Here is a 26,087-nt window from a genome sequence, read left to right as displayed (position 1 = left end):
TTAATGGGAACACTTATGTCTGTCAGTGCTTGTGCATATACTTTTTATAGTTAGAAAAGTAATTTTATCACTAGTGGACACAACAGAATACTTTCGGTTGGCTGGACACTAGCATTTAATGGGTAGAGTCCAGAAATGGTACTAAATATCCCATAATGCCTATGATGTTTGTAGGATGGTACCCAACATTCTACAATCCCTACAACAAAATTTGGCCCCTAGGGCTGGGAATGTGGCTTAGTGGTAGTGTTCACCTAGCATGCACGAAGCCCTGGGTTTGATTCCTCAGTACTACATACACAGAAAAGGCTGGAAGTGGCACTGTGCCTCAAGCGGTAAAGTGCTAGCCTTGAGCAAAAGAGGCTCAGGGACAGCACCCAGAGTTCAAGACCCAGGACTGGTACAAGCGCACACACACAGATTTGGCCCCAAGTCAATACTGTTGAGGTTAAGAGCTTTCTAAAGAGTAAATTGAATCCCATCATCCTCTTGATTAACCTCCTTTAAGAGCTTCCTGAAATCAGAATAGTCTAAAGTACTGATTAGTTGGCTAGGTGCTAAATACTGGTTCCCTTCTATTCTGTTTTCATCCTCAATGACTTAAATTCTTGTTGCAGATACTTTCTGTCTAAACAAGCTTCTGCCCAACACAAATTCTCAGACTTCTATACTTCCTATTGCTTCTACTTTGAATGTTCTTTACTCTAGCATTACAAATGTCATTCTCTTGGAGGTACACTCTCTGACCAACACTAGTGATATATACATATACATGATCATGTTTTTCTCTATAGAATTAAATGCATCTGAAATTGTGTTTAACATGTCCCTTCCAACAGAATGTAAACTATTAAAACAAGACTATATCTAGAGCTAATAGTAATGTGTTCAATAAATAATTGACCCTCAAAATACAAGCTAGTTTAGTTTTTTAAAATTTTTATTATAAAGGTGATGTACCAGGGGATTACAGTTACATAAACCAGGTAAAGAGTACATTTCTTTTTGGATGTCACCCCTCCCCCTAGTTTACTGTTGATTAAATAAGCAGATGGGGTAGGGTTATCCGACAGGTTTCTTTTTTCTTTTCTTTTGTCTATGTGTTGCACATGTACACATGCCAGAACTGGTACTTGATCTCAGGACTTTTTCTTTTTCTTTTGGGTCCGGTCGTGGGGTCTGAACTCTGGGCCTGGGCGCTGTCCCTCAGCTCTTCAGCTCAAGGCTAGCGCTCTACCACTTGAGCCACAGTGCCACTTCCGGCTTTTTTTTCTGCTTATGTGGTGCTGAGGAATCGAACCCTGCCTATTGATATACAGACAGTATATCCTGCCTATTGATATACAGACAGTAATCTTTGTGTCCCCAGAGACATACCTATTCCGGACATAGCATATTAATGCACTAAAAAAATATATGATCACTTGTGCCTGGCTTATTTTGGGGGGGAGGGACAGGGATTTAGTAGTTTGAATTCAGGGCCTTGGGCTTGCTTGGCAAACCCTCTACCACTTGAACTATACTCCAGCCCTTTTTTCCCTTAGTTTTTTTTTTTTTTTTTTTTTTTTTTTTCCCCTTAGTTTTTATCTGAGCTGGCCTCAAACCACAAACCAGTACTTGTTTTCTTTCTCTTAAAATATTTTCAAAGATCATTTTTGTGTTCAAGCCCCAGGACTGAGTTCCATCCTTGAGTTTTTGGGCTCAAGGATAATACTCTATTACTTGAGCCACAGCTCCCCTTCCAGATTTTTGGTAGTTAACTGGAGATAAGAGTATCACAGACGCCGGGGGGCGCTGGTGGCTCACGCCTGTAATCCTAGCTACTCAGGAGGCTGAGATCTGAGGATCGCGGTTCAAAGCCAGCCCGGGCAGGAGAGACTGTGAGACTCCTATCTCCAATAAACCACCAGAAAACCGGAAGTGGCGCTGTAGCTCAAGTGGTAGAGCGCTCGCCTTGAGCTGAAGAGCTGAGGGACAGCGCCCAGGCCCAGAGTTCAAGCTCCACGACCGACAAAAAAAAAAAAAGGTATCAGGTATAGTTTAGTCTCTCCATCATGAAAGGACACAGTATAAAAGAGCTTTTGTATGCCAGAAAATGAGCCCTCATCAGATATCAGAATGGCTAGATCCTTGATCTTTGGACTTCCTGATTTCAAAAACTCCCAACAAATAAATTTCTTTTTTCTTTTTTTTGTTGGTAGTGGGGCCTGAACTCTGAGACCGAGCACTGTACCTCTTCAGCACAAGGCTAGTGCTCTACCACTTGATCCACAGCGACACTTCCAGCTTTTTCTGCTTATGTGGTGGTGAGGAATGGAACCCAGGGCCTCAGGCATGCAAGGCAAGCATTCTACCACTGAGCCACCTTCCCAGCCCTAACAAATAAATTTCAATAAGCCATCCAGTTTATATTTTTAATAGAAATACAAAAGAACTAAGATCATTTTTAATTCTATTTTACTGATCTATCTATCTCCTATACATTATCATGATTGCTTTAAAAAAAATGGTTTGAAATTTGGATATGTAAGTCCACCAACTTCTCACATATTTTCCTTTATACTTTAACATATCTTAGGGTTTTAGGTAGTGTCCAAATTTTAAAAATGTGGAAACTAAGGCTAACAGAAGTTTACCTTAGGACCAATTTTTTTTTTTTGGGGGGGTCCGGTCATGGGGCCTGAACTCTGGGCCGGGCGCTGTCCCTCAGCTCTTCAGCTCAAGGCTAGCGCTCTACCACTTGAGCCACAGCGCCACTTCCAGCTTTTTCCTTTTGTGGTGCTGAGGAATCGAACCCAGGGCCTCAGACATGCAAGGCAAGCGCTCTACCACTGAGCCACCTTCCCAGCCCAGGACCAAAATTTTTTGATGGTTATCTCAGGAGTCATACTTAGATCTACAGAAATCCAAAGCTGACCTGCCAGCTATGTCTCATCCATAATATGATCCCAATCTACTTTCCAGACTTAATTTATATTAATCCCTTAATGCATTCTCCCATTTTCTGCCTTCAAACTTCTGTTCCCAATGTCCATTTGTAATTCCTTGCCCTCTGTTTTATAACATTTTAATTTACAATACCACTGTCATTTACCAAAATTACCTCTCTTTCTTGATGTACTTCCTCACCATCTAGTCTCTCTTATGTTTCTTATTCCAGATTATACTTTGTAATAAAGGTTTCACTGTATACATATAATTTCTCTTCCTATGTTAAGAATAAGGACCAGAACTCATTCATCTTTCTGCCCCAAAGTAACAATAAATACTACATTTTTGTGTGTGTGTTTGCTTTTTGATGTACTAGAGACTGAAATTATGGGCAATAAGCAAGGATTTTATTACTTAAGCCATACCTCTAGTCCTAAGTAAAGGTTTTGAGTTGGGGGGGAGGTGTGAGGAAAGTGGGAGAAAGCAAGGGAGAGGGCAACAATGTTTGATAAGAAATGTACTCATTATCTTACTTATATAACTGTAATCCCTCTGTACATCACCCTCACAATAAAATTAAATTTTAAAAAATGAATGTTTTGAATGAATAAACACATTCTAACATTTCCCCCACAGAAAAAGAAAAGTACAAATGTGTATGTGTCAGGGAGACAGGTTTTGTGTGTGTGATTGTATGTGTGAATGTCATGGCATGGTTGTACAAATAAATATCTAAGGAATGTCCCAGTCCTAAGAGTATGATTAAAAAAAATAGTAACATGAGAAATTTGTGGTGGTGCAGGCACTTCTGCTGGCATCAGAGAAACCTAATATTGAGGTTTTGTGCAGATGAGAAATACTTGCTAATACTAGAAAAAAAGGGAGGATAATGATTTAAGAGGTCTCAAAGTAGCTAGATGCAGAGGCAAGTATCTTTAGTTCCAGTACTTAGAAGACTGGGACAAGAGAATTGCTAGAGATCTAGAGTTCTGAATCAGTTTGGACAACACACACCAAAAACAAAAACAAAAAACCAAAAAACAGAAAACCTAATTTTATTGCAGGACAGGTGAAATCTGATATACCCTGGGATATGTAGATACAATACCAGGGCCTCTCTCAAGTCAGAATCCCCTCTCCCCCACCCTGCCCAAAAGACAGAGGGGAAAGAGATATTTCTCTAGAACAAATCAAGAAAATAGGATCCTTACAACTTTCTTCGTGTCACCAAAACTTGTTGACTCGAATTAACACTTCCATTTTTAAGCCCAAATTGTTACATCAGAAAGTCTTTTTGAGAAGGAAGATTCAGGTAGTTCTCATTCTTGTTTTCAGTGACATCCAGTTCTATTCAATAGGTATCTTTCACACAAAGGAAACTATTAGGAACTCTAGATTTTTGATTGCTTGATACCAAGTAACTCTAGAAACCTATGTCTAGTCATTACTTTGACTAACCTCAGACTTTTTTTTTCCTTTTGAGATAGTATCTTGCTATGTAGCCCAGGTTAGCCTTCAACTTGAGATCTTTCTGCCTTAGCCTTCTGAGTGCTGGGATTACTGACATGCATCACTATACCTAGCTATGACTAAGTTGTTAGAAATGAGTCACGTAATATTGACGCTCTCATTCACTTTATTTGAGTGATAAATAAAGTTTAGGAGATATTTCAAAGTTGGCCACAATCTGACATCAACAGGGTAACTTCATCACAGTCTTCTCATTTCCCTGGTATCCAGTAAGGATCTGGTTTAGCTATTTAAATACCACCATGTACTATCTAATTGCCTTCCTTTAGCTGGCAAGAAGAGCTTCCAAGAAACATTATGTAGTAGGCACTGCAGTATACTGGCTGCTTGTTGGGATTAGAATAGACCTGTTCAGGTTTGAGGGATGTGAAAGGATTAGCTCCATAGCCAATGATGTGCATATCCAGGTCCACCAGTATCTGTAAAGAGGCTGCCAATTCCTGTTTGCTGTGGGAGAGAAGAAAAATTGCTCTACTATTATGAGAAAAGAGTAACAATTGGTTGAAAGCATGACATTTCTGTACTTATCAAGCCTGGACTAGACTATCCTTTCCTCCCAAATGTCTCACTAAATCTCTAGTTAAGTAGCACAGGTTTTTGTTCCAAGAGAATGGAAGAAGGCAATAGAAGAAAGAACATATTACCCAGACAGAAGAACACAAGAGCACAAAATAAGCTCATCTGGATAAACAGAGAAATAAGCGAATCAGGGAAATATCACAAATAGGAAAAGATCAAAACCTGTAAAGCGTAATCAATGTAGGGATCTCATAGTCACGAAGCAGCAGCAGAGTAGGGAGCCAAGATTCCATCAAGTTTGGGGAAGCATGGAAACCTATAGAACCAGAATGAGAATTGGAATGAAAATTCAAAAAGGGGGAATAGTAGGTGGGGGCGGATTTTTTAGACAGACCTTTTTTTTGGGGTCCGGTTGTGGGGCCTAAACTCTGGGCCTAGGTGCTGTCCCTCAGTTCTTCAGCTCAAGGCTAACGCTCTACCACTTAAGCCACAGCACCACTTCTGGCTTTTTTCTTTTTGCTTATGTGGTGCTAAGGAATCGAACCCAGGGCCTGTGCATGCAAGGCAAGCAATCTACCACTGAGCCACCTTCCCAGCCCCTAGACAGACCTTAAAAACAAAACATTTCTTCAACAGTGCCTGCTCCAATCCTCATGTTACTCTTCCCCAATAACTACCACCACCATCATCATGATCGTTCACAAGATTCTGTCCCCCCCCAATTCTAAACCCGAGTGTAGTTTATATGTGAAATAATCATCAAATTATTGTGACTAATGAGATCAAATAAAAAGGGTTCCAAAGAAGATGTAAGAAACAGGATGGAAAATTCTCAAGGGAAGCACCAAAGATTTCTCTGATATCAATGGCTCTTACCTGGATGGAATGCTACGACCATATCTGGATGGGCTACATGTCCAGTCTCTACCTGCTCCTCCCAGAAGTCATGATAGAGTCCTCTGTGGCCACCAAGCTGAACTGTGCCAGGTTCCAAAGATGAAGCTGAGGTGCTCTGTAAAAAGTCAGTAGCCACATCCACACCTACCATGATTACATGGAGGCCAAGGTGTCCAGGAAACATGTATCCAAGCTCATCATAGTCCCCAGAACGAGAGAGAAGTGTCTCCACATGGGAAGCACCAGCCACATGCAATGTGCATCTCCCAGTCTTCCCAACATCTATCCCCAGGGCCCTAAGCCCTAAGCCCAGTGTCAAGGGACGTGATATAACATCTGTTAGCAGCCGCTTCAAAGAACCCTGTAGGACATCTGGATCTGGCCTTGGCCTTCCTACACTGGCCCATAGAGTAGTCATAGCATGACTACCTAGCACAGCATCCAAGATAGGATCCAGCTGTAACTTCCTCATAGAAAACCAGGTATCCCAGTCCCGTACAACTTCAGCGGGCCATGGCCAAGGTCCTGATGGTAGGACAAAATCACCTAAGGGGAAGAAGAAATAAGAAGTCACCTAATCTTTCCTGGCTTCAAAATTTCATTTCTCACTAATAATCTATGTTCACTCTGCTCTAATTCTTCATTTTTCCCTATAATAATATGCTTTCATATTTTTATTCAAGGATAACCATTTATTTTTTTGGGTCCGGTCGTGGGGCCTGAACTCTGGGCCTGGGCGCTGTCCCTCAGCTCTTCAGCTCAAGGCTAGCGCTCTACCACTTGAGCCACAGCGCCACTTCTGGCTTTTATTCTTTTTGCTTATGTGGTGCTGTAGAATCGAACCCAGGGCCTCAGGCATGCAAGGCAAGCGCTCTACCACTGAGCCACCTTCCCAGCCCAAGGACAACCATTTATGACCATTAGGGCAAGGTTCCAAACACCAGCATTCCACCTGTGACCAGGAGCCATTCCATGAGACGATCCACAGCCACGAGACGAAGTTCTTGACAAACCCTTCTGTGTTCTGGCCAATCTGATCTTTGGCATTCTGGACCACAGTAGTAGACATTTCTGCACCTGAGGGAATTGACCACAGAAACAGATGTTCCTATACCAATAAAATATACTCTGGGATACTTGCACCTAAAAGAAACATCACTGAATAGGGAAAGATGGTACAGCAAGGAGCAACAACTGAGGAAGTACCAACTGTAGAAACTGCATTGGCAGGGGAGGCAGACGTGATTTGAGATGCAATTATTATGTAAGAGTTACCTCACACTCATCAGGAACAACTGAATTTTTACATCTTTTTGGGAAAAATAAAACAGACTTTGCAGCTACTCTCTTTTATTAGGCATAGTTTAACTTTAACTTCCCCAGAAGATTGTAGCTTTAACCACTGAGGCTTCAAGAAGAGAGTAGGTAAGTGTCTCGTCTCATCACCCACACCAACAAAACGATGAGGGATTAGAACTGTGTTCTAATTTCTCTATAGATTGTGTTACACAAAATCAAGAATAATCTTTTAGGTATTCTTAAAATTCTCAAACCTTTCCTGTTACAATGAAAACTCAGTATAGGGTTACTTCTAAAAGTCTCCCCTATTAGCATACCACAAATCACCTCTTACAGTGTCGGAGAACCTTGTAGTCTGAAAGGCCACTAGGCAGTGCTCTACAGTAAGCACAGAATCGGAACGTGTCCTCCATCTTTTGGAACATTTCTTTAGGACATCGAAATCCAAAGCCTGAGGCAGGGGTTCCCCCATCTACTACCAACCTGTAGAGACAACATAGAAAAAAAGTAGTGCAAGAAAGAGTGTCTCTAAAATCTCTCAGATCCCACCTTGTCTCCTATACATTTTCACGTACTCTTTCATTTTATATCATTTCTTACTTAAGCAAATTATATCTTCTGTGGCAATATATTTGTCAAAAGTCAAGATGAGAAAATCCCTTATTAGAAATATCCCATATATACCTTTTCTAGTCACTTCTACTAAAGACAGTAAGTCTCACTTCCACAGAGTTGGTCACTCACTTAAATTCATCATAGCTTTTCATGTTCAGCTTTTCAAGGATCAGCTGGGACAGACCAGGAACATTACTGTCCAAGGAGAAGAAGCCAAGAGCATCAATGCTAGGACCAGATTTTGAGAGCGTCATTGCTACAGGAGTCACAACTGTGGGTGCGTTCACAATCACAGAAGCCTCTGACAGAAACTTCTTGTGCCTTCGTCTCCGAGAACGTGGAGCCATGGCCTGTCCAAAAATACATAGGGACTATATTCAAAACAAATCTAGAGTGAAATTTGGCAAACTAGACAAATGATAACTTTAGATGCTTGACTTTTTACTTCTCATTCCAGTTTCTTAGACACAGATCAGTATAGTTTAGGATTTTTGTATTATTGATCACTATAGGCAAGTGTGAGAAAGATTAGCATTGTATATATATGAATATAATTTACATGTATGTTGAAGATGAAGTTCTATAAATAGACATTACATGCATGGAGAGGGAAAAACTGGGAGATAGAGGGGGAAGGAGTGACGTCCAAAAAGAAATGTACTCTTTACCTGACTTATGTAACTCTTCTGAATATCGCTTTTATTATAATAATTTAAAATTTTAAAAATGCATAGAGAAAGATCTAGCAGAACTCTAAACAGTGATTAACTCTGAATAGGGGAAGAATGCAATGGGAACTGGACTGATCAGGAAGACTTCAAGCTTCTCTGTAATGTTTTTTCTTTTGGTCCGTTGTGGGACTTAAACTCTGTACCTGGGTGCTGTCCCTTAGCTATTCAACTCAAGGCAAGCGCTCTACCACTTGAGCCACAGTGCTACTTCCAGTTTTCTAGTGGTTAATTGGAGGTAAGAGTCTCACCAACTTTCCTGCCCTGGCTAGCTTTGAACTGTGATCCTCAGATCTCAGCCTCCTAAGTAGCTAGCATTACAAGTGTGACCTACCAGTGTCCAGCTAATTTTTTTTTTAAACCAGGGCTGAGAACCGAACCCACGGCCTTGGGCATGCCAGGCGGGCGCCCTTCCGCTGGGCTAAACCCCCAGCCCCTATGTTTAATTTTTTATAAGGAGAATATATTAGTAATAGTATGTGTGTATGTGTATACAAAAACATGCTGATACCAAGTCTTGAACTCAGTGTCTCAAGTTCTTACTCGGTTTGCTTGCTTAAATGGTATTCTGCCACGAGTCATACCTCTAGTTCTACACTTCACTGATTAATTGGAGATGGACTCTTTCAGATTTTTCTGCAAGGGCTGACTTTGAACCTCGATGCTCAGATCTCAGCCTCCTAAGTGGCCAGAATTACAGGCATAAACCACAGGTGCCTCGTAGTATACAGAAGCAACCAAAGTTTGGTTATCCAAAACTCCCACCAACTGAAGAATTAGCTAATCTAATCTGGTTGAAGAGATAAAATGTTTATCAGCCACAGTGCTGGTGGCTCATGCCTGTAATCCTAGCTACTCTGGAGGCTGAGATCTAAGAATCATGGTTCAAACCCAACCTGGGCAAGAAAGTCCGCGAGACTCTTAGCTCCAAGAAAACTACCAGGAAACCAGAAGAGGTGCTGTGGTTCAAGTGGTTGAACACTAGCCTTAAGCTGAAGAGGGACAGCACCCAGGCCCAGAGTTCAAGCCAGACTGACCAAAAAAAAAAGAAAGAAAGAAAAGAAAAACATTAAATCAAGAAATGCAAATTAAATGCAAACCAAAAGGAACAACATAAAATGCTAAGAGTTATGTAGCAAAAGTAAATCAATTAAGGCCATATTCATCTACTACCTAGCTGAGACACTATGATACCCAGCTTACCTGCCTCATCTTCTCCCATAATTTTCACAAAGGTTGAGTAGACAGAAGAGACCACAGCGGAAAAGTTTTAAACATTCATTAATTCCACATATATTTATTAATTTACAGATAAAATCCATTGCAAAATATGAAATGGAAACAAATATATAGAGAGATCTTTGCTGGTGAGGGTACATGCCTGTAAACACAATGCTTGGGAGGCTGAGGGAGGTGAATTACAAGGTCAAGGTCAGTCTGAATTATATAGTAAACTTTGTCTCAGAAAAAAAAAGGAGGTTTGGGAAGGTGGCTCAGTGGTAGAGCGCTTGCCTTGCATGCTTGAGGCCCTGGGTTCGATTCCTCAGCACCACATAAACAAAAAGAAAAAAAGCTGGAAGTGGCGTTGTGGCTCAAGTGGTAGAGCGCTAGCCTTGAGCTGAAGAGCTGAGGGACAGCGCCCAGGCCCAGAGTTCAGGCCCCACGACCGGACCCCTCCCCGCCCCAAAGAAAAGGAAAAAAAGAAAAATATACATTTAATCTAAATAGTGAGTTTATATATAAACAATAAGGTACTATATAAATCCTCTAGTGAAAATAAAGCCATAATGGGAAATGAGGAGAGATTCTGCTTAGTAGGGTCAAGTATGTTGGAAGACTTCATGAAGCAGGTAGCAGTTGGAATTAATCTTGGATTTGATACTCTGAATGAACAAAATGGAGAAAAAGGAATTCTAAGTACAGAGAGGTATTCAGCATGACTGTAGAAATGAAGACAAGAACAATTTGGGAATAAAATACTTGACTTGAGTTTGAAGATGAAGTCTAAAAACTTAGAAGTAAGAACTAAAACTATAAAAGTAGTAGAAGAAAATCTACGAGGGAAGCTTCATTACATTGACTTGCTAACACTTTCTTAGATATGACACCGAAAGGACAGGCAACCACAATGAAAAAATAAGACTAAAAGTTAAAAACTTTCGAGCATTAAAGGACACTATCAAGCAGGAGGTATAGGATCAGCGGTACTGGGTTCAATCCCCATCACTCCCCAAAATAAAAATAATAAAAAGACATTATCAGTCAAGTGATGGTGGTTCACATCTGTAAGCCTTGCTACTCAGGAGGCTGATATCTGAGGATCACATATCAAAGCCAGATGAGACAGGAAAGTCCATGAGATTTTTCTCCATTTAGCCATCAAAAAGCTGGAAGTAGGGATGAGGCCCAGATAGTTGAGCTCTGGCATTGAACACAAAAGATCAGGGACAAGCCAGGCATTGGTGACTCATGCCAGTAATCTTATCCATTCAGGAGGCTTGAGGACTGATGTTCAAAGCTAGCCAGGGAAGAAAAGTCCCTATCTCTAATTAACCACTCAAAAACTGGAAGTGGAGCTGTGGCTCAAAGTGGAGCACTAGCCTTAGGACTGGCGCGCGCGGACGCACGCGCGCACACACACACACACACACACACACACACACACACACACACACACACACACACACACACACACACACACACACACACACACACACACACACACACACACACACACACACACACACACACACACACACACACACACACACACACACCCTAATAGAATGAAATGACAACCCACAAAATGGTAAAAATATACAAACAAGAGAATTAATATCTAGACTATATAAAGAACTTCTATAAATCAACACCAAAAAAGAATATAACTAAAATCCAACTAAGTATTTGAATAAACATTTTTTCCAAATATATACAAATGTCCAATAAACAGAGGAAAATATGTTCATAAGTCATTAGGAAAATGCCAATTAAATTACAATGAATGCTGAATAGGGTGTCTCTCCTATAATCTCAGCTACTTGGGAGGTAGGTATTAGGAGGATTTGAGCTGGAGGCCAGACTAGACAAAAAGTTAGTCAGAGCTCATCTCAATAAGCCAGGCATGGTGGCCTACCCCTGAGGTCACATCTACACAGGATACCACAGGTTGAAAGGTCATAGTCTGAGGCTGGTTAGGGCAAAAATTTGAGACTTTCATCTAAAAATACAGAAAAAAATGGCTGAGGAAGACACAAAAGTGGTAGAATATTTGCCTAAAAAGCATGAGATTCTCAGGTAAAATTCTTGTATTGACAAAGGAGAAAAATTTACAGTAAGGTATCAGTTCACACTAACTAGGATGACCATTATTTTTTAAAAACACAGAAAACAGTCAATGTTGATAAGGATGGAGTATATAGAGCAATCAAGTTTTATGTACTGCTAGTGGTGAGAATGCAGGCATTATGAAAAAAATAGTAGTTCTTAAAAAACTTAGATATATAATTAAGATGTGATCATCAGCAATTTTATTCATAGGTATATACCTCAGTTAAACTGAATATTTTAACAAATGTGTGTCTATGAATGTTCACAATAGCACTATTCACAGTAGTCAAAAGGCAGAATGGATAAGCAAATTGAGATTATAGACACACACAGAAGACACACACAGAAGATACTGAGTAACAGCCATAAATACCGATACATGCCACACTGTAGATGAACCCCCCAAAACTTAAAAAAGCAGCCAAATGATTACTTGTTACATTACTCCATTTATATAAAATATCAAGACTAAGAAAACTCAGAGAGTTCAGAAGGCAGAATGATAGAGACAGAACATGGGGATTAACTTTCACAATTACAGGGTTTTCTTTGGGAGTGAGAAAAATGTTTTGAAACTACATGGAGTGGTGTTTACACAAGACTGTGAATGTTCTGATTGCTAGCTTTAAAAATATTCATTTTGTTACACGAATTTCACCTCAGTTAAGGAAGAGAGGTAGGAAAGGAAGGAAAAAGGAGGGGGAAAAAAGGTATCTATAGACACTGAGGCTAAAAGTTATTAATATCCAGACCAACTGCCTCCACACACAAGGAAATGACACAAGATAAAAACAGTGGCAGTGTTTGGTTTTACTGTGAATAAGTTATCAAGTTCACCTTGGGGATCATGTTTTGCTATAAAAATGGCCTGACATTTCATCTTTCTAGACCAACTTTGTTAAAGGAAACCTTCAGAAAGTATCTTTCACTTGAAACAATTTTAGGGTCTTAAATCCCAGGATTTCTAGTAACTATTTTCTTAATGGTAAATAACTAAGCCTTTTAGTTGCAATGGAAGCCAGTCAAAAGTAAAAAAGGACTGCCTCAACTGCATTTTCCAAGATGTCTTCTTCCAATAACGGAAGAATAACTCTTGTCAATTCGAAGGTTGGTTGAACTGGTTAGAAGTTAAAGGGAGCATAATGCTTGGGGAAAAGAAGTGGTCACAGTGAAACCCCTAATGTGATAAGACTTCTCTAGTTCTAGAACACACTGATGGACCCACAGTACGAAATGTGGTAGCATTCTGGCAGGAAGACAAGAAAGTAGCAATGAGGTGTTTTCATTTCTTTCTTTTTCTTCTCCCTTCCTTTCTATTTTTCTGCCTGCCTGCCTGATTTTGTGTACTCCAGGGCTAGGTGCAGCATCTTTGGTTCTAACTTTTCCACAAAAGGCCTTGGTTCGTTCCTCTAAGTTATAAGCCCCTTAAGAAGCAGAGAAATAAAGCAGAGGGGGCATCCAAGAGTAAATCCAGAAAGAACTGCAGTAAGCACTAAGAACTTTGTCAGAGTTCATTCTACCCTACTTTATAGAAAAAGAATCACTTTTTCTAGCCATCCTCAGTGACTGAGGCATTTAATTTATTCTCAGCACGTAAAAACAAAATCCAAAAACAAAAAAATCAAGTCTTTGTATGACATAAAAAATTGCTGAGAAATTTACTTGGATGTCTAGAAAAAGTCTACACTTCATCTCAAAATTAAAAGTTGAAGCATTAACCTATTCCCAGACAAAAGTCTCTCCTATATTTCTTCTCTTCAACAAAAAAGCCCTGACTTTTCACCTAAGTCACAGTAATTTTCTCATCATCTTCATACCAGAAGGTACCTAAATTTCTCTACCAACAGACACAAAAACAACTTCAGAAGTGAAGAGAAGGGGGGATGAGGCTGCTCACTAAGGATCTTCAAAAGGGCTAGAAAAATATTGAAAAAGGGAATACATAGGGCTGGGAAGGTGCCTCAGTGGTAGAGTACTTGCCTTGCATGCTTGAGGCCCTGGGTTCCATTCCTCAGCACCACAAAAGCAGAAAAGGCCAGAAGTGGCACTGTGACTCAAGTGGTAGAGCACTAGCCTTGAACTGAAGAGCTGAGGGACAGCCCCCAGGCCCAGAGGTCAAGCCCTGTGACCAACCAAAAAAAAAAAAAAAGGAGGGGGGGGGGGGCAAAACATAAAGAAGATGGCTATTATGACTCTATTCAGCTACTTAATCAGTGACTAACACTCCCTGGGGTGATAAATACTTTACTCAATTATAAACTAAGCAGACAGGTTGATGAAAAAGTAACTTACCCCTGCTAAGCCCTGGGCTTTCTTCCTTCTCTCTTTCCTCCAAGTGAAGTGAATGCTTGATCTCCTCAGATCCAGACTGGGGTTTACTTGCAGCTGTTCCTTCATATCATTTTCTCTGCAAACTGCTGAAATGCTAGGTCTCAGTGATTAAGTATACCCTAACAACCAGACAGACAAGTCTGAATTCTCTCTAATGAGGCAAGTAAGGATCTGGACCCTTGCCTGAGGACTACTCTCCTTCTGATCCTAATTATCTGCCAAGATAGCTCAAGATACTGTCAACACTCCCAAACTCACCAAAAGCCAGGCAAGTTGAGGAAAGATGAAACCTACCTGGACTTCTTTCAAGAGAGTATTTCTGTTCTCAGTTTACAGCTTCAGAAAGGACAAAAATCTCTGGGGATTAATTAAAGAGGCAATATTTCATCAGAAAAGGAAAGCATTAGTACAAAGTCCTAGAGTTTTTGGATGCCCTCTAGACCTAGGATGAGTTCAAGACCCAAATCCTTTTTTTAGCATAATAAACACTGGTGAAACATAAGTCAATAATAGCCAATCTAAGCTTAAGTAAAAATAAAATTACCCAAAGAAAGCAGAAGAGAAATGGTCATTTGATGGTATAGAAAGAACTTAACTGAAAGGTAAATACACAGAATTAGTTTGCAAAATTAACTTTTCCAAAAGGAAATAACAATGTATTATTTTAAACGAGTGTCATCAATGACATACTACTTCCTTATTTTAAGAATAATTCTAGAATAGTAAAATAATTAAAATAATTTTAGTTAATAACTAAAAATACAGTTTCTAGGAACAGAAAATAGAAAAAAACTATCTCATTCTTTCATCTTAGCTACTTTACACTTTAAAGCTTGAGTTGTAGGCTATATCAAAACATGTTGGAGTAGTGGTCCTATATTAATGACTAAAAGGCTTGACTTCTGTTTATATTTGATCCTAGCTGTCACTTACCTGCTTCTGTGAATATCATATCAAAGTAGGAAACAAAACCTCTGGCAATGAGGTCCAGATCAAACAAATCCACAGTTTTGTCACAGAAAATGGATTTCAAAGGAACTCCAAATTGTACAAAAAATAAATTATAAGCAGGGAAGGTGAAAGAAAATATTGAAACATTACATAAATTACATAAACACTATAAACACCATATAAATTATGTCAAAAAGCTGTGAACAAAGAAAAATCAGTTATGGTATGCATCAACTTTGGTTAAATATGGGTGATTCTCTTTTGTTGGGCCAGTCTCGGGGCTTGAATTCAGGGCCTAGGTCCGGTCTGTGAGCTTTTTTTTACTCAAGAAAAATGTTCTACCACTTGACTCACAACTCCACTTCTGGCTTAATTGGAAATAAGTATCTTACTAACTTTCCTGCCTAGGCTGGCTTCAATCTACAATCCTCATGTCTAAGCCTCCTGAATGTGTAAGCCACTGGTACACAACCTTTTGAACAAAGATTTCAAGCCAACTTCAGCCTTAACTAGCCTCAAAATTAAACTATGAATCTTAAAGAGGTTATAAGCTCTGTTACTATGGCTGAATCATATAAGGTTTAAGAGGTATGGGATTAAGACTTTGCTAATTCAAAGTGTCACTTTTAGCTGGGTACCTGTGGCTAGTCTTGGACAAAAAAAGTTCAGGGACAGCACTAAGGCCATGAGTTCAAACCTAAGGAATAGCAAAAAAAAAAGAATTGTCATTTTGCTGGGCATTGGTGTCTCACATGTATAATCCTATCTACTCAGGAGACTGAGATGTAAGGATTGAAGTTTGAAGTCAGCCCGGGCAAGAGTCCCTAAGACTCAGGGCTGGGAAGGTGGCTCAGTGGTAGAGTGTTTGCCTTGCATCCATGAGGCCCTGGGTTCAATTCCTCAGCACCACATAAGCAGAAAAAGCTGGAAGTAGTGCTGTGGCTCAAGTGGTAGAGTGCTAGCCTTGAGCTGAAGAGCTGAGGGACAGCGCCCAAGCCCAGAGTTCAGGCCCCATGACTGACCAAAAAAAAAAAAAAAAGTCTTATCTTAAAAAAAAAAAAAATACTCATCTTCAATAAACTATTCAGAAAATGCCAGAAATGGTGTTATAGCTCAAGTGCTAGAGCACTAGCCTTGATCAAGAAGAAGAATTTCTGGAACAGCACGCCAGGTCCTAGGCGAAAGACAGAAAAAGAAAGAAAGACAGAAAAAGAAAGACAGAAAAAAAGAAAGGAAGGAAGGGAGGGAGGGAGGTTGGTCGGGAGGGAGGGAGGGAGGGAAAGAAAGGAAAGAAAGGAACAAAGGAGGAGGCTATAATGCTTGATAAGAAATGTACTCATGGGGCTGGGAAGGTGGCTCAGTGGTAGAGCTCTTGCCTTGTATGCATGAGGCCCTGGGTTCGATTCCTTAGCACCACATAAGCAAAAAGAAAAAAAAAAAAAAAAGAAATGTACTCATTATCTTGCCCATGTAATTGTAACCCCTCTGTACAGTATTTTCACAATAAAAAAAAGAAAGAAAAAGAAGTGTCATTTTTTAATATAAAGGGGAATGACAGAAAAAAGTGGTGTTCATTTTACCAGTATTGCGACTCACATTGTTAGACCATTTAAATAGTAACAATTCAGAAAGATCTGAAGTTTTCACAATTTTCATTCATTATGAATTGCAATAAAATGAAATAAAATACCTTTCACACTGGGCTGGGAAGAGACTCAGTGGTAGAGTGCTTGCCTTGCATATATGAGGCTTTGGATTCAATTCCTCAGCACTACATAAGCAGAAAAAGCCGGAAGTAGCACTGTGGCTCAAGCAGACTTGAGCTGAAGAGCTGAGGGACAGAACCCAGGCAGGCCCAGAGTTCAAGCCCCACAACCACCAAAAAACAAGCAAATAAAGTACAACAACAACAACAAAAAACCTTACATACTTAACAAAGGTTTGTTGTGAAATAAGTGATGAAGATAGGCTACAAGGCCAGGCATGGTGGTGGCTCATGTCTGTGATACTAGCACTTAGGAGGCTGAAGCTGGAAGATTGTGAAGTTCAACATTCTGGGCTACATAGTGAGGCACTGTGGAAAGGAAGGAAGGAGGGAGGGGTTGGAGAAGGAAAAAGAGAACGAGACAGACAAGTAAAAAAAAAAATCCTAACCAATAGATTAGAAACTGTAAGGTTAGGGTAAGAGATCCTATGATGATTATATACTTTTTTTTTCTGAGTTGTTCCTTTCTTTTACTTTCCTCATCTTTCTTAAACATCAAGCTATAATTCCTCTAGTTTGCTTCATGCTTACCCCTAATTACCACAAACACTATAAAAACCTAGTGATGAATCTAAGAACTAAGGAAGTTCTAGTCTCCAATATACTATTTAAGTTCCTATTTAAAATAGTAACATAAAGAAATATACCTTAAGGTATAGAGTATATATCAGAGGCAATTCATGGAGGTTTGCAAATTGATATTACAGAACATAAAAGTTGCAAAAGTCAACACTTTAAGAAATTTGGTTTGTTTGTGGAATCAGAAAAAATACATATACTATGTAGATTAAGACTTTATAATGTATATTATTGTATAATTATTTAAAACGTAAGTAAATTAAAGTTATATTCTAACGTGAGCAAAACTTTCAAAGTCCTATACTTACTTTGATTATGGAAATGAATTAGTATGATTGTAGGACAATTATATTTCCTGCTTACTGTTAGAATACTCAAAAATACCACAAATACATTTTCTTTCCAGTTAAAGTTAATTAAAATAATGACATCAACTATTAGATTAAGGAGGCCTATTGTAGGCATCCTAAGTCCTCTAGTGTCAGCTACTCAGATAAAGCAAGTATAACAAAAGTTTAAGGGGAAAAAAACCCCAATATTATAAAGAATTTAATTAATCAAATCACCACCAACTGTAATCTTCCCTGGAGGATATCCCAGCCCATTAACAGAATTTTTTGATTTCATAGAATGTTCAAATCAAACTATCTTCCAAATAAAACCCAACACAGAGATAGGAGCAGCGGCCCATGCATGGAATTTATTGTGTGCTACTGGTTATAAAATACTCAATTAGTCCTGCACATGCATAATATTTCCAACTTAGACAGGAGACCATACAGGGTGCACTTTCTGGCAAACAAAACAACGGATGGTTCCGCTGCCTGGAGCTCTGAGTTGTATTCCAGGGCATGAGGGAAGCAGGCCACCAAAGTAAAGGGGAGTACCAAACTACAGTGGCAATCAATACAGGTCAATAATTGTGTAAAATTATAGCACATGGTTCCATTTAGTTTAACCAAGCAGTTCTGTAACTATTAGAAGAAAAATTTCACATGCAGTCTTGACTTATGCTTCCACTAGCATCTGAAGGACTGAACAGAACCATTGCTTCTAGGCTGCATTGCTTAATCAAAAACATTTTCAGAACATTTTAAAATTTCCTCTGCATTAAAACATAAAAAGGATAGGAAGCCAGCAGCAAATCACCCTGGTGGCTATTTTAGCAACTCACGATAAACTAAAATTTCGCATAACATCTAGGTAACCTATATATGTCGTACCTGTACATCATAGGTCTATATATTAAATATTTGCAAAATGAAAACATGCATACACAAAATACGTCAAGTTTTACAGACATGATTTCAATTAAAATTTACTTTGACAATGTACAAACTTCTTTTAAAGTACCTTAAATGAGTAATTCTGTAATTCATTAATTTTGAAATTTAGAGGTTTTCTTCTTAAATCTCTGGGGTATAAATCTCAAAAGATCTGGGCAAAAAAAGACTCTAGTTTTTGGATTTGGGTTCAAGTAAAAGAGTCTTCCTAGAAATAGTCTGAGCATTCATAATTGAAAAATACCAAGACTGTATTACAGAATTAGCCACATTTAAGAACTATAGACCTGAGGTTAGCATTTTGTATAAACGCCAACTGGATTTCTCAGCATTTTTTCCTACAATTCAAAATACAGCTAGTAACCTCAGAAATATATTTTAAGACCATGCGAATTCATTCTTTAATGACATTTCATGGGGGAAAAAAAGTTCACATTAATTCTTAGGATTGCATTTGAAGTCATGGTTGAAAAAAAAACAAACAAACCTAATTCTACTGAGAGGGGAAAAAAAAGGTATCTCATTTGTAAACTTAAATGTGTGAACCACAAGCATAAATGGAGGTGTAGATACCCTCCACTGGAAATTGCCTCAAGCCCCTTGCTCACTGCTCTCCACCTAGGCAGCAATGACCAAATCTTATCAGATAGCACATGTCCCAGGGCCCTCAAGCCTCCATCCAGGAAGGGGGCTAAGGTTTTAAAAAGCACAATGGTTTCTTCAGAGGGATTGTGACAGTTATAGTCAGATTGGCTGAACCCTCCAGCTCCTCGGGTGATCAGTCCATTTGGGGCCCGAGATATGAGAGTCCCTGGGAAGCTGCTGGTCACTGGGCACTATGGTTGCCAGTCCCGTGGTTCTCAGTGGCATGTGCGGTGTTCAGAGAATTGAAACCATCTTGCTGTACTGCATCTTTCCGAGGTGGCATTCTTTCATTGATCCTATCCAAACCCTTTGCCTCTTCAAAACTGCAGATTCTATGTGGTGGAGAGAATCCTCGTATTGCTTAACAAAATGCAAATTTGATAAGTCAGTAATTATAAAACAATGCTGAGATTTAAAAAACATAACTAATGATTCTTTAGAAGAAAGAAATTAGCTTTATATAGCAACAGAACTTAAATCTTACTTAACTGTATCCTGTCCCCATTTCAGTCTTCCCACTTAAATATGAAATGCTTAAACCTAAATATCAACATGATTGCTTTATAGATGACAAGCATTAGCCTAGCTTTAAAAAAAGAAAACACAAAAATGAACCCTCCCAGCCCACGATATCAACCTGTGGGCAATGGTCTCTGGGCATCAGTGTGCCAATTATTTCCTACCCCAGATCCTAAGATTACAGTGACCACCACAGTAAGGTACCAACAAGAGTAGGGGTGAGGAGATTAAACAAGATTAATCCTCGGTATATAAATCCATACAAAAAGCTTGGGAGAAGAAAGAGGTAAAGCTAAGTTAAAATTTAGCAGATAAAGTCATTGACTATCTTGGAGGTGGAGAATGATTGCAGAAGTTAGACCTGTAGGGCTGAGAGTAAAATGTAGTTTTATATTTCAGGAGATGTCTATAATTCACTAGCTATTTACCACAAATTCTTCAGGAACCCAAAAGCAAAATAAATGGCAACCATGCTAGGTGTCTCAATCTGTAATCCTAGTGACTCAGGAGGCTGAGATCTGAGGATTGCAGTTTGAAGCCGGTCAGGACAGAAAAAAACCAAAATACTTATTTCCAACTAACCAGCAAAATGCTAGAAGTGGAGGTGTGGCTTAAGTGGTAGAGAAAAAAAGTAAGAGCTCAAAGTCCTGAAGTCAAGCCCTAGCAGTGGCACAAAAGCAAACAAAAAATGGCAACCATCTTTCACTCAGCTATGGTTATGGATTCTCATTCACTTTATTTGGAATGATGTATCCTCCATTATTAAAATGTTTATGAAAAGATTTCCATACTACTAGCCTTAATCTGGTTGCTTAAAAAGTGTAATTCCCAGGGCTCAGCCAGTACACATGATCCAATCAAATGGCTAGGGCAAAATACAAAGTAGTGTGCATTATCAAGCTAACAAATGATACTACCCTAGAACTATAGCCCAAACTGAGATATATATATGTAATATATATAGATATATATTACATATATATATATATAATTAACAGTTCTTGCACTGTTAGTATATGGGTATATTACTAAAATGGGTAAAAATAAACTCACCTGTTTACCTAGCGGGGATTTTACTTATGGGGGAAAAATCTGAGTAGCATAAAACCATGCAAAATATGGGGAAATCTCTATTTGCAGGGTAGTTTAGGAATTTCCACTAAAATAGGAAACTTTAAAAGCTATATCACATAGCATAACATGCTATATTCTAAAGAAATCAGAAACATTAAATTGTGGATGCATATAATACTGGAAAAGAGAAAAAAAAAGAGTCAACTATGGACATTAACCCTTGTGGTTAAAAAAAAAGAGAGAGGTATATGATAGTTAAACTTGATGAGTCAGTATGATTCATCTTGAGCTGCACAAGCTAGGAGTAAGACACACCCACAGGACATTCTCTGATGCCCACCCACATACCACAGATCTCTGCCCAGTGCAAGGACTCTGATCATACCTTTTTCAGCCTCAATAGCCTCAACTGTGGCTGTACAGAAGTGAGCAGAGGCATGCAAAATGAATGAGAGAGATGAGAAGGGTCATATTGTACAGCAGAAAAGGCAATGATCACTTAATATAACATAGTATCTCATACTACATAATCATTTACAATTTAAGACAAATAGTACCCATATTAGAGAATCCCAACTGATACCCCAAGTCCTAACACCACAGTACAGTTTACACACAGCACTATGACATCACTCAGAACGGAACGTGGAGACCTATTGTAAACACAGATATCTTAGCATCCAGGCAAATGTACTCCAGTTTTAATTAGTGATTTCAAATTCAGTATTTTGAAGGTGTTAAGAATTTTCCATTGTATACTGTATCATATCCATTACAATCAAAGGAAAATTCACTAGGCTAAAATTATGATAGAATTGTAGCAGAAAAGAAAATGAGGATCTTTTATTTCTAAGGGAAACAATATTCATAATCAGTTGGTTCCCTAAGATAAAAAAATTGAAGGGAAGAGCTATGGTTCTCCTGTCATTTCTAGTTTTTAAGATAAAACATAAGCAACAAAAGCTGGCATGACTGCAAAAGAATTTAAAGATCCTAAACTTGGTGAATTAGTCTAAATATAGACATTCTACATATTTGTTCTTTGGGGAGAACCAAAAATGGTCCATCCTGCTAACATAAACTTCCTCCCCCTATCCTCCAATAATAGGATCTCACAATGTTCTCCAAACTAGTCTAAAATTCCTTAAGAGATCTTCCAACCTCAGGACCTAGATGGCACTACAGACATGTTTCACTATGCCCAACTTGTACTGTGACAGTAATAGTTCAAAAACCTAAATATCTATAAGCTTAAGTAAATCTAAGTTCAATTTATGATAAACTTGAATCGGTCTCAAAATTGGAGTCTGTTTTCTTAAGTAAGAAAGAAAGGGTACTGACCATCTTTTCAAACCCATCTGCCAGTCAGAGATTAAGGGATAGTTATTATTCTATAATATACATATAAATCAGATTAAAAAAGACAAATGCATTCTTGATATCACTTGTTTGGCTCATTTAAAGTACTTCAATATATTTAGTATGCATTTTATAATTAAAATTCTTTTTTAGCTCATTTCTGGGTTTAAACTATGAAAACAGCTTATTAGATTTATGACCAAGACCTGAGATTGCAGAGAACAGTATTTCCTCAAAAGATTGTCTTGCCCAAAGTAACTACCCTCAGAGTATCTTAAACAATAATGTCCCATCCTTCTACAGTAAGATCCATTACAGTAATTATTCCTTACGTGTCCTTACAGGAATAAATATGATTTAGAAATGATATACCTTATCCAAAGCAGTTATTAATTTGAAAGGACACTAATAAATCTATAGAATTAATATATAGGCCAAATTAGAAAACAGTGGTGTTCTTAATCAGGTAGAGAAGAGAATTAGGAGTCAAAAAAAATGTAGAATGAGTACTCTATTTGATGAATTAAGGAAGAGTTAATCCTCTTTAACTGTTAAAGTATACTATAAACTAGATACAGTATATGCCCAACATACATGTTACTACTGACACTGGACAACTGGAAAGTATTCATAATTTGTACAAATAGAAAAGTGGAATAACATCTCTATTTGATCAGTCCTAGAATTCCTACTCTTCAAAACACTTTTCTTGGGCTGAGAGTGTGGCTTAGTGGTTGAGTGCTTGCCTAGCATGCATGAAGTCCTGGGTTCTATTCCTCAGTACCACATAAACAGAAAAAGCCGGAAATAGGGCTGGGAAGGTGGCTCAGTGGTAGAGTGCTCACCTAGCATGCAGGAAACCCTGGGTTCAATCCTCAGTACCACAGACACAGAAAAAGCCAGAAATGGGACTGTGGCTCAAGTGGTAGAGAACTTGCCTTGAGCTGAAGAGCTGAGGGACAGTGCCCAGGCCCTGAGTTTAAGCCCTAGGACTGAAAAAAAAGAAAGAAAGAAAGAAAGAAAGAAAAAGCCGGAAATAGTACTGTGGCTCAAGTGGCGGAATGCTAGCCTTGAGCAAAAGAAGCTCAGGGACAGTACCCAGGCCCCGAGTTCAAGCCCCAGGACTGGCAAAAAAAAAACAACCCCAAAACATTTTTCTTTACAATTCAAAAATTGGAACAAAAAAATGTTTATCACAATGTTTTAAGAGTTTGTGATCATAGAAGTGACTATATTTGAGGGCTGAGAATGTGGCTTAGTAATAGAGTGCTTGCCTAGCATGCATGAGGCCCTGGGTTCAACTCCAGAGTACTCCATAAAATAAAATTTTAAAAAAGTAACTATATGTGAAGCATTCTATAATTTGTTATATAGTAATAAATTAATATTAAAAACATATCTGAGAACTAGGAATATGGCTTAGTGGTAAAGTGCTTGCCTAGCATGCATGAAGTTCGGGGTTTGACTCCTCAGTACCACACAAATAAAAAAAGCCAGAAGTGGGGCTGTGGCTCAAGTAGTTGAATGCTAGCCTTCAGCAAAAAAGAAGCTCAGGGACAGTGCTCAGACGCTGAGTACAAGCCCCAGAACTGGCAAAAACAAAAACAAAAACAAACACACACACACCCCCATCTCATTAAGAGAAGTAGAAAGCAAATTATATCAATGGTTTAAAGGTCTATTTTCCAAGCTATAAAACATGGTAACAGTTTTTAAATCATTCAATTGACTTTTAACTATATATGCAGAACTATTTTTAGATAAAATTATATTCTCTGCTATTTCTTGATATCTCTAACTGATCTTTTCTTTTCCAAAATACAAACTGATATACTCAAAACTGCCTATTAGGCCACACTTGAATGCTTAGAATTGAAAAATGGGCATTTGAAACTTAAGCATTACGCTGGAAAGAAAAAGATCTAATAATTGCAAAATTATATCTGTAAGGCACTACTGTACGTTCCTCTATGTGCTTTTACTTACAGGGCATTTTTTTTTTTACTTACAGGGCTTTTACTGTAAAGGAAAGAACTGTATTGAAACTTGAGGCTGATCATCAGTTTCAATACAGTACTGCCTTTTAACTCTGTTCCTCAACACAACACAGGAAAATAATCAAAAGGAATCTGACATTATTGAAATACAGATGGTAACATTTTCTACATAGACCTGGTGAAAGCAGTATGATAGTGCTAGCACCAAACTTAATTCCTATAGTTAGGCACGGCAGCTCATGTCTATAATTGTACTCAGGTGGCTGAGATCTGAAGGTCATGGTTTGAAGCCGGCCCAGGCAGAAAAGTCTATGAGACTCTTATCTCCAACAAATTACTCAAAAAAAGATGGAAGTGGTACTGTGGCTCAAGTTGTAGAGTGCTAGTCTTGAGCACAAAGAGGCTCAACGACAACCAGGCCCTGAGTTCAAGCCCCAGGACTGGCAAAAAAAAAAAAAAAAAAGAAAGAAAGAAAGAAAGAAAAAGAAAAAGAAAAGAAAAAATTCTAGGAAAAAAAATAACATAAAACATGAACATAAAATACAATGCCAATAGAGTTGCAGTTTGTACAAATACTCAAGTATTAGGTGAATTAGCTTTACTGTTATCCAAATGATTGTAGGATTGAGGTCTGAGAATTAAAACATTTTCTTCTGGCAATGCCTCTCAGCTGTACACACTACTATCAGGATATTTATCTATTGAACTAAAAAATGTTGGACAATTTTTTGAAAAAAATCATACAGATGCAACTTCTATATGAGGTTGGGCTTATCATATGCTAAGGAGCTAACTTCAACTGAAAGCTTAAATCATACCATAGAGAACCAACACTAACTAGTAGAATTGGGAACTATCTATCCAGTTTCCCAAATTAAACCCCTTAAACTCAACGCCTATTAACTCACTCTATGCTGCGTATAGACAGTCCCTTCAGCAAAGCTGCTGTCTTTCAAACTTTCCCTGCAGTTGAGGGTGGTTTCCAAGTTGAATAAGCTTCAGGCTGTATGTGAATTAAGAATAAATAGAAGTACTGATTTGTCAACAAAGCATGTAATTAGCAGATGCTAACTGTAATCTAAAGGCAATGGATACAATGTAAAACAATATATCCACGGATTGTTGCGATATAACTGTAGTGTAGATTTATTTATGTATACCTTTCAGTTTTATTTATCTTTTCTAAACAGAATAGTATAACACTCTTTAAACTATTAAAATTATCCTTTTCTAACATTTTGTGAATTTTCTACTGAATATTTAAGATCTTCTTAATTGCTTTAATGTACATTCATGAAATGCTTTTTAGCATATTTTTCTAATTATAATTAAAAAACAGAAGACAAGATATGCATAGAACCAAAAGCAAAATTTTTTAACTGAAAAAAAGAAACTTGGGGCTAGGGTTGTACAGTAGCACAGTGAATGCTCGCTCACTGGTTTGATTATCAACACCACGGCAAAAAAGAAAAGGAAGAAAACCAACCAAACAAAACATCTCATTTTGAATGAAAGTTCAAATCAATAATTTTAAAACATAGTTGACTATCTCAGATATGCCAATGGTGGTAGGAGACAATACAGTAACATATAAAATACAACATGGAAAGGGCAATAATTACTTTTCTAAGGAGAAAATTCTTTTTATTAAAGAGGATTTATTATAAGACTGGGAACAGTCAAACTGTGAAAGGTCAATGTAATTCAAATTTATTCAAATATTTAAATTAATTTT

The 26,087-nt window shown here is 38.3% G+C and overlaps 2 protein-coding genes across 6 annotated transcripts in view; both read right to left on the bottom strand.

Annotated features, from left to right (window-relative positions):
- Positions 1–3,970: 3,970 nt before the first annotated feature.
- Positions 3,971–15,185, bottom strand: Mss51 (MSS51 mitochondrial translational activator). 2 transcript variants are annotated; one of them, XM_042690280.1, is made up of 7 exons: positions 14,142–15,185; positions 7,921–8,141; positions 7,504–7,659; positions 6,830–6,954; positions 5,857–6,423; positions 5,203–5,296; positions 3,971–4,908 (listed from the first exon to the last, which is right to left on the bottom strand). In XM_042690280.1, exons 1-7 carry the CDS (start codon positions 14,244–14,246, stop codon positions 4,713–4,715), a joined length of 1,464 nt encoding a protein of 487 aa, XP_042546214.1. In that variant the 5' UTR covers positions 14,247–15,185; the 3' UTR covers positions 3,971–4,712. The 2 variants fall into 2 exon arrangements, with proteins under 2 accessions (XP_042546214.1, XP_042546215.1); XM_042690281.1 differs by lacking the exon at positions 5,203–5,296.
- Positions 15,186–18,149: 2,964 nt separating this feature from the next.
- The window catches only part of Ppp3cb (protein phosphatase 3 catalytic subunit beta), a 57,863-nt gene continuing 49,925 nt past the window's right edge, over positions 18,150–26,087 (bottom strand). For 2 of the 4 annotated variants that reach the window (XM_042690275.1, XM_042690276.1), the window contains exons 13-14: positions 21,382–21,411; positions 18,150–19,763 (exon numbers count right to left, since the gene is read on the bottom strand). In XM_042690275.1, the coding sequence (XP_042546209.1) occupies positions 19,585–19,763; positions 21,382–21,411 (209 nt within the window). In that variant the 3' untranslated portion in view covers positions 18,150–19,584. The remainder of the gene's footprint in view (positions 19,764–21,381; positions 21,412–26,087) is intronic. The other 2 variants (XM_042690277.1, XM_042690279.1) reach the window with 1 other exon arrangement.

Source organism: Dipodomys spectabilis, unplaced genomic scaffold, assembly GCF_019054845.1.
Source record: "Dipodomys spectabilis isolate Male_0828 unplaced genomic scaffold, ASM1905484v1 ptg000136l, whole genome shotgun sequence".
Taxonomy (NCBI): domain Eukaryota; kingdom Metazoa; phylum Chordata; class Mammalia; order Rodentia; family Heteromyidae; genus Dipodomys; species Dipodomys spectabilis.
Note: the sequence above shows the minus strand (reverse complement) of the source record. Positions and strands in the feature narration are given on the sequence as shown.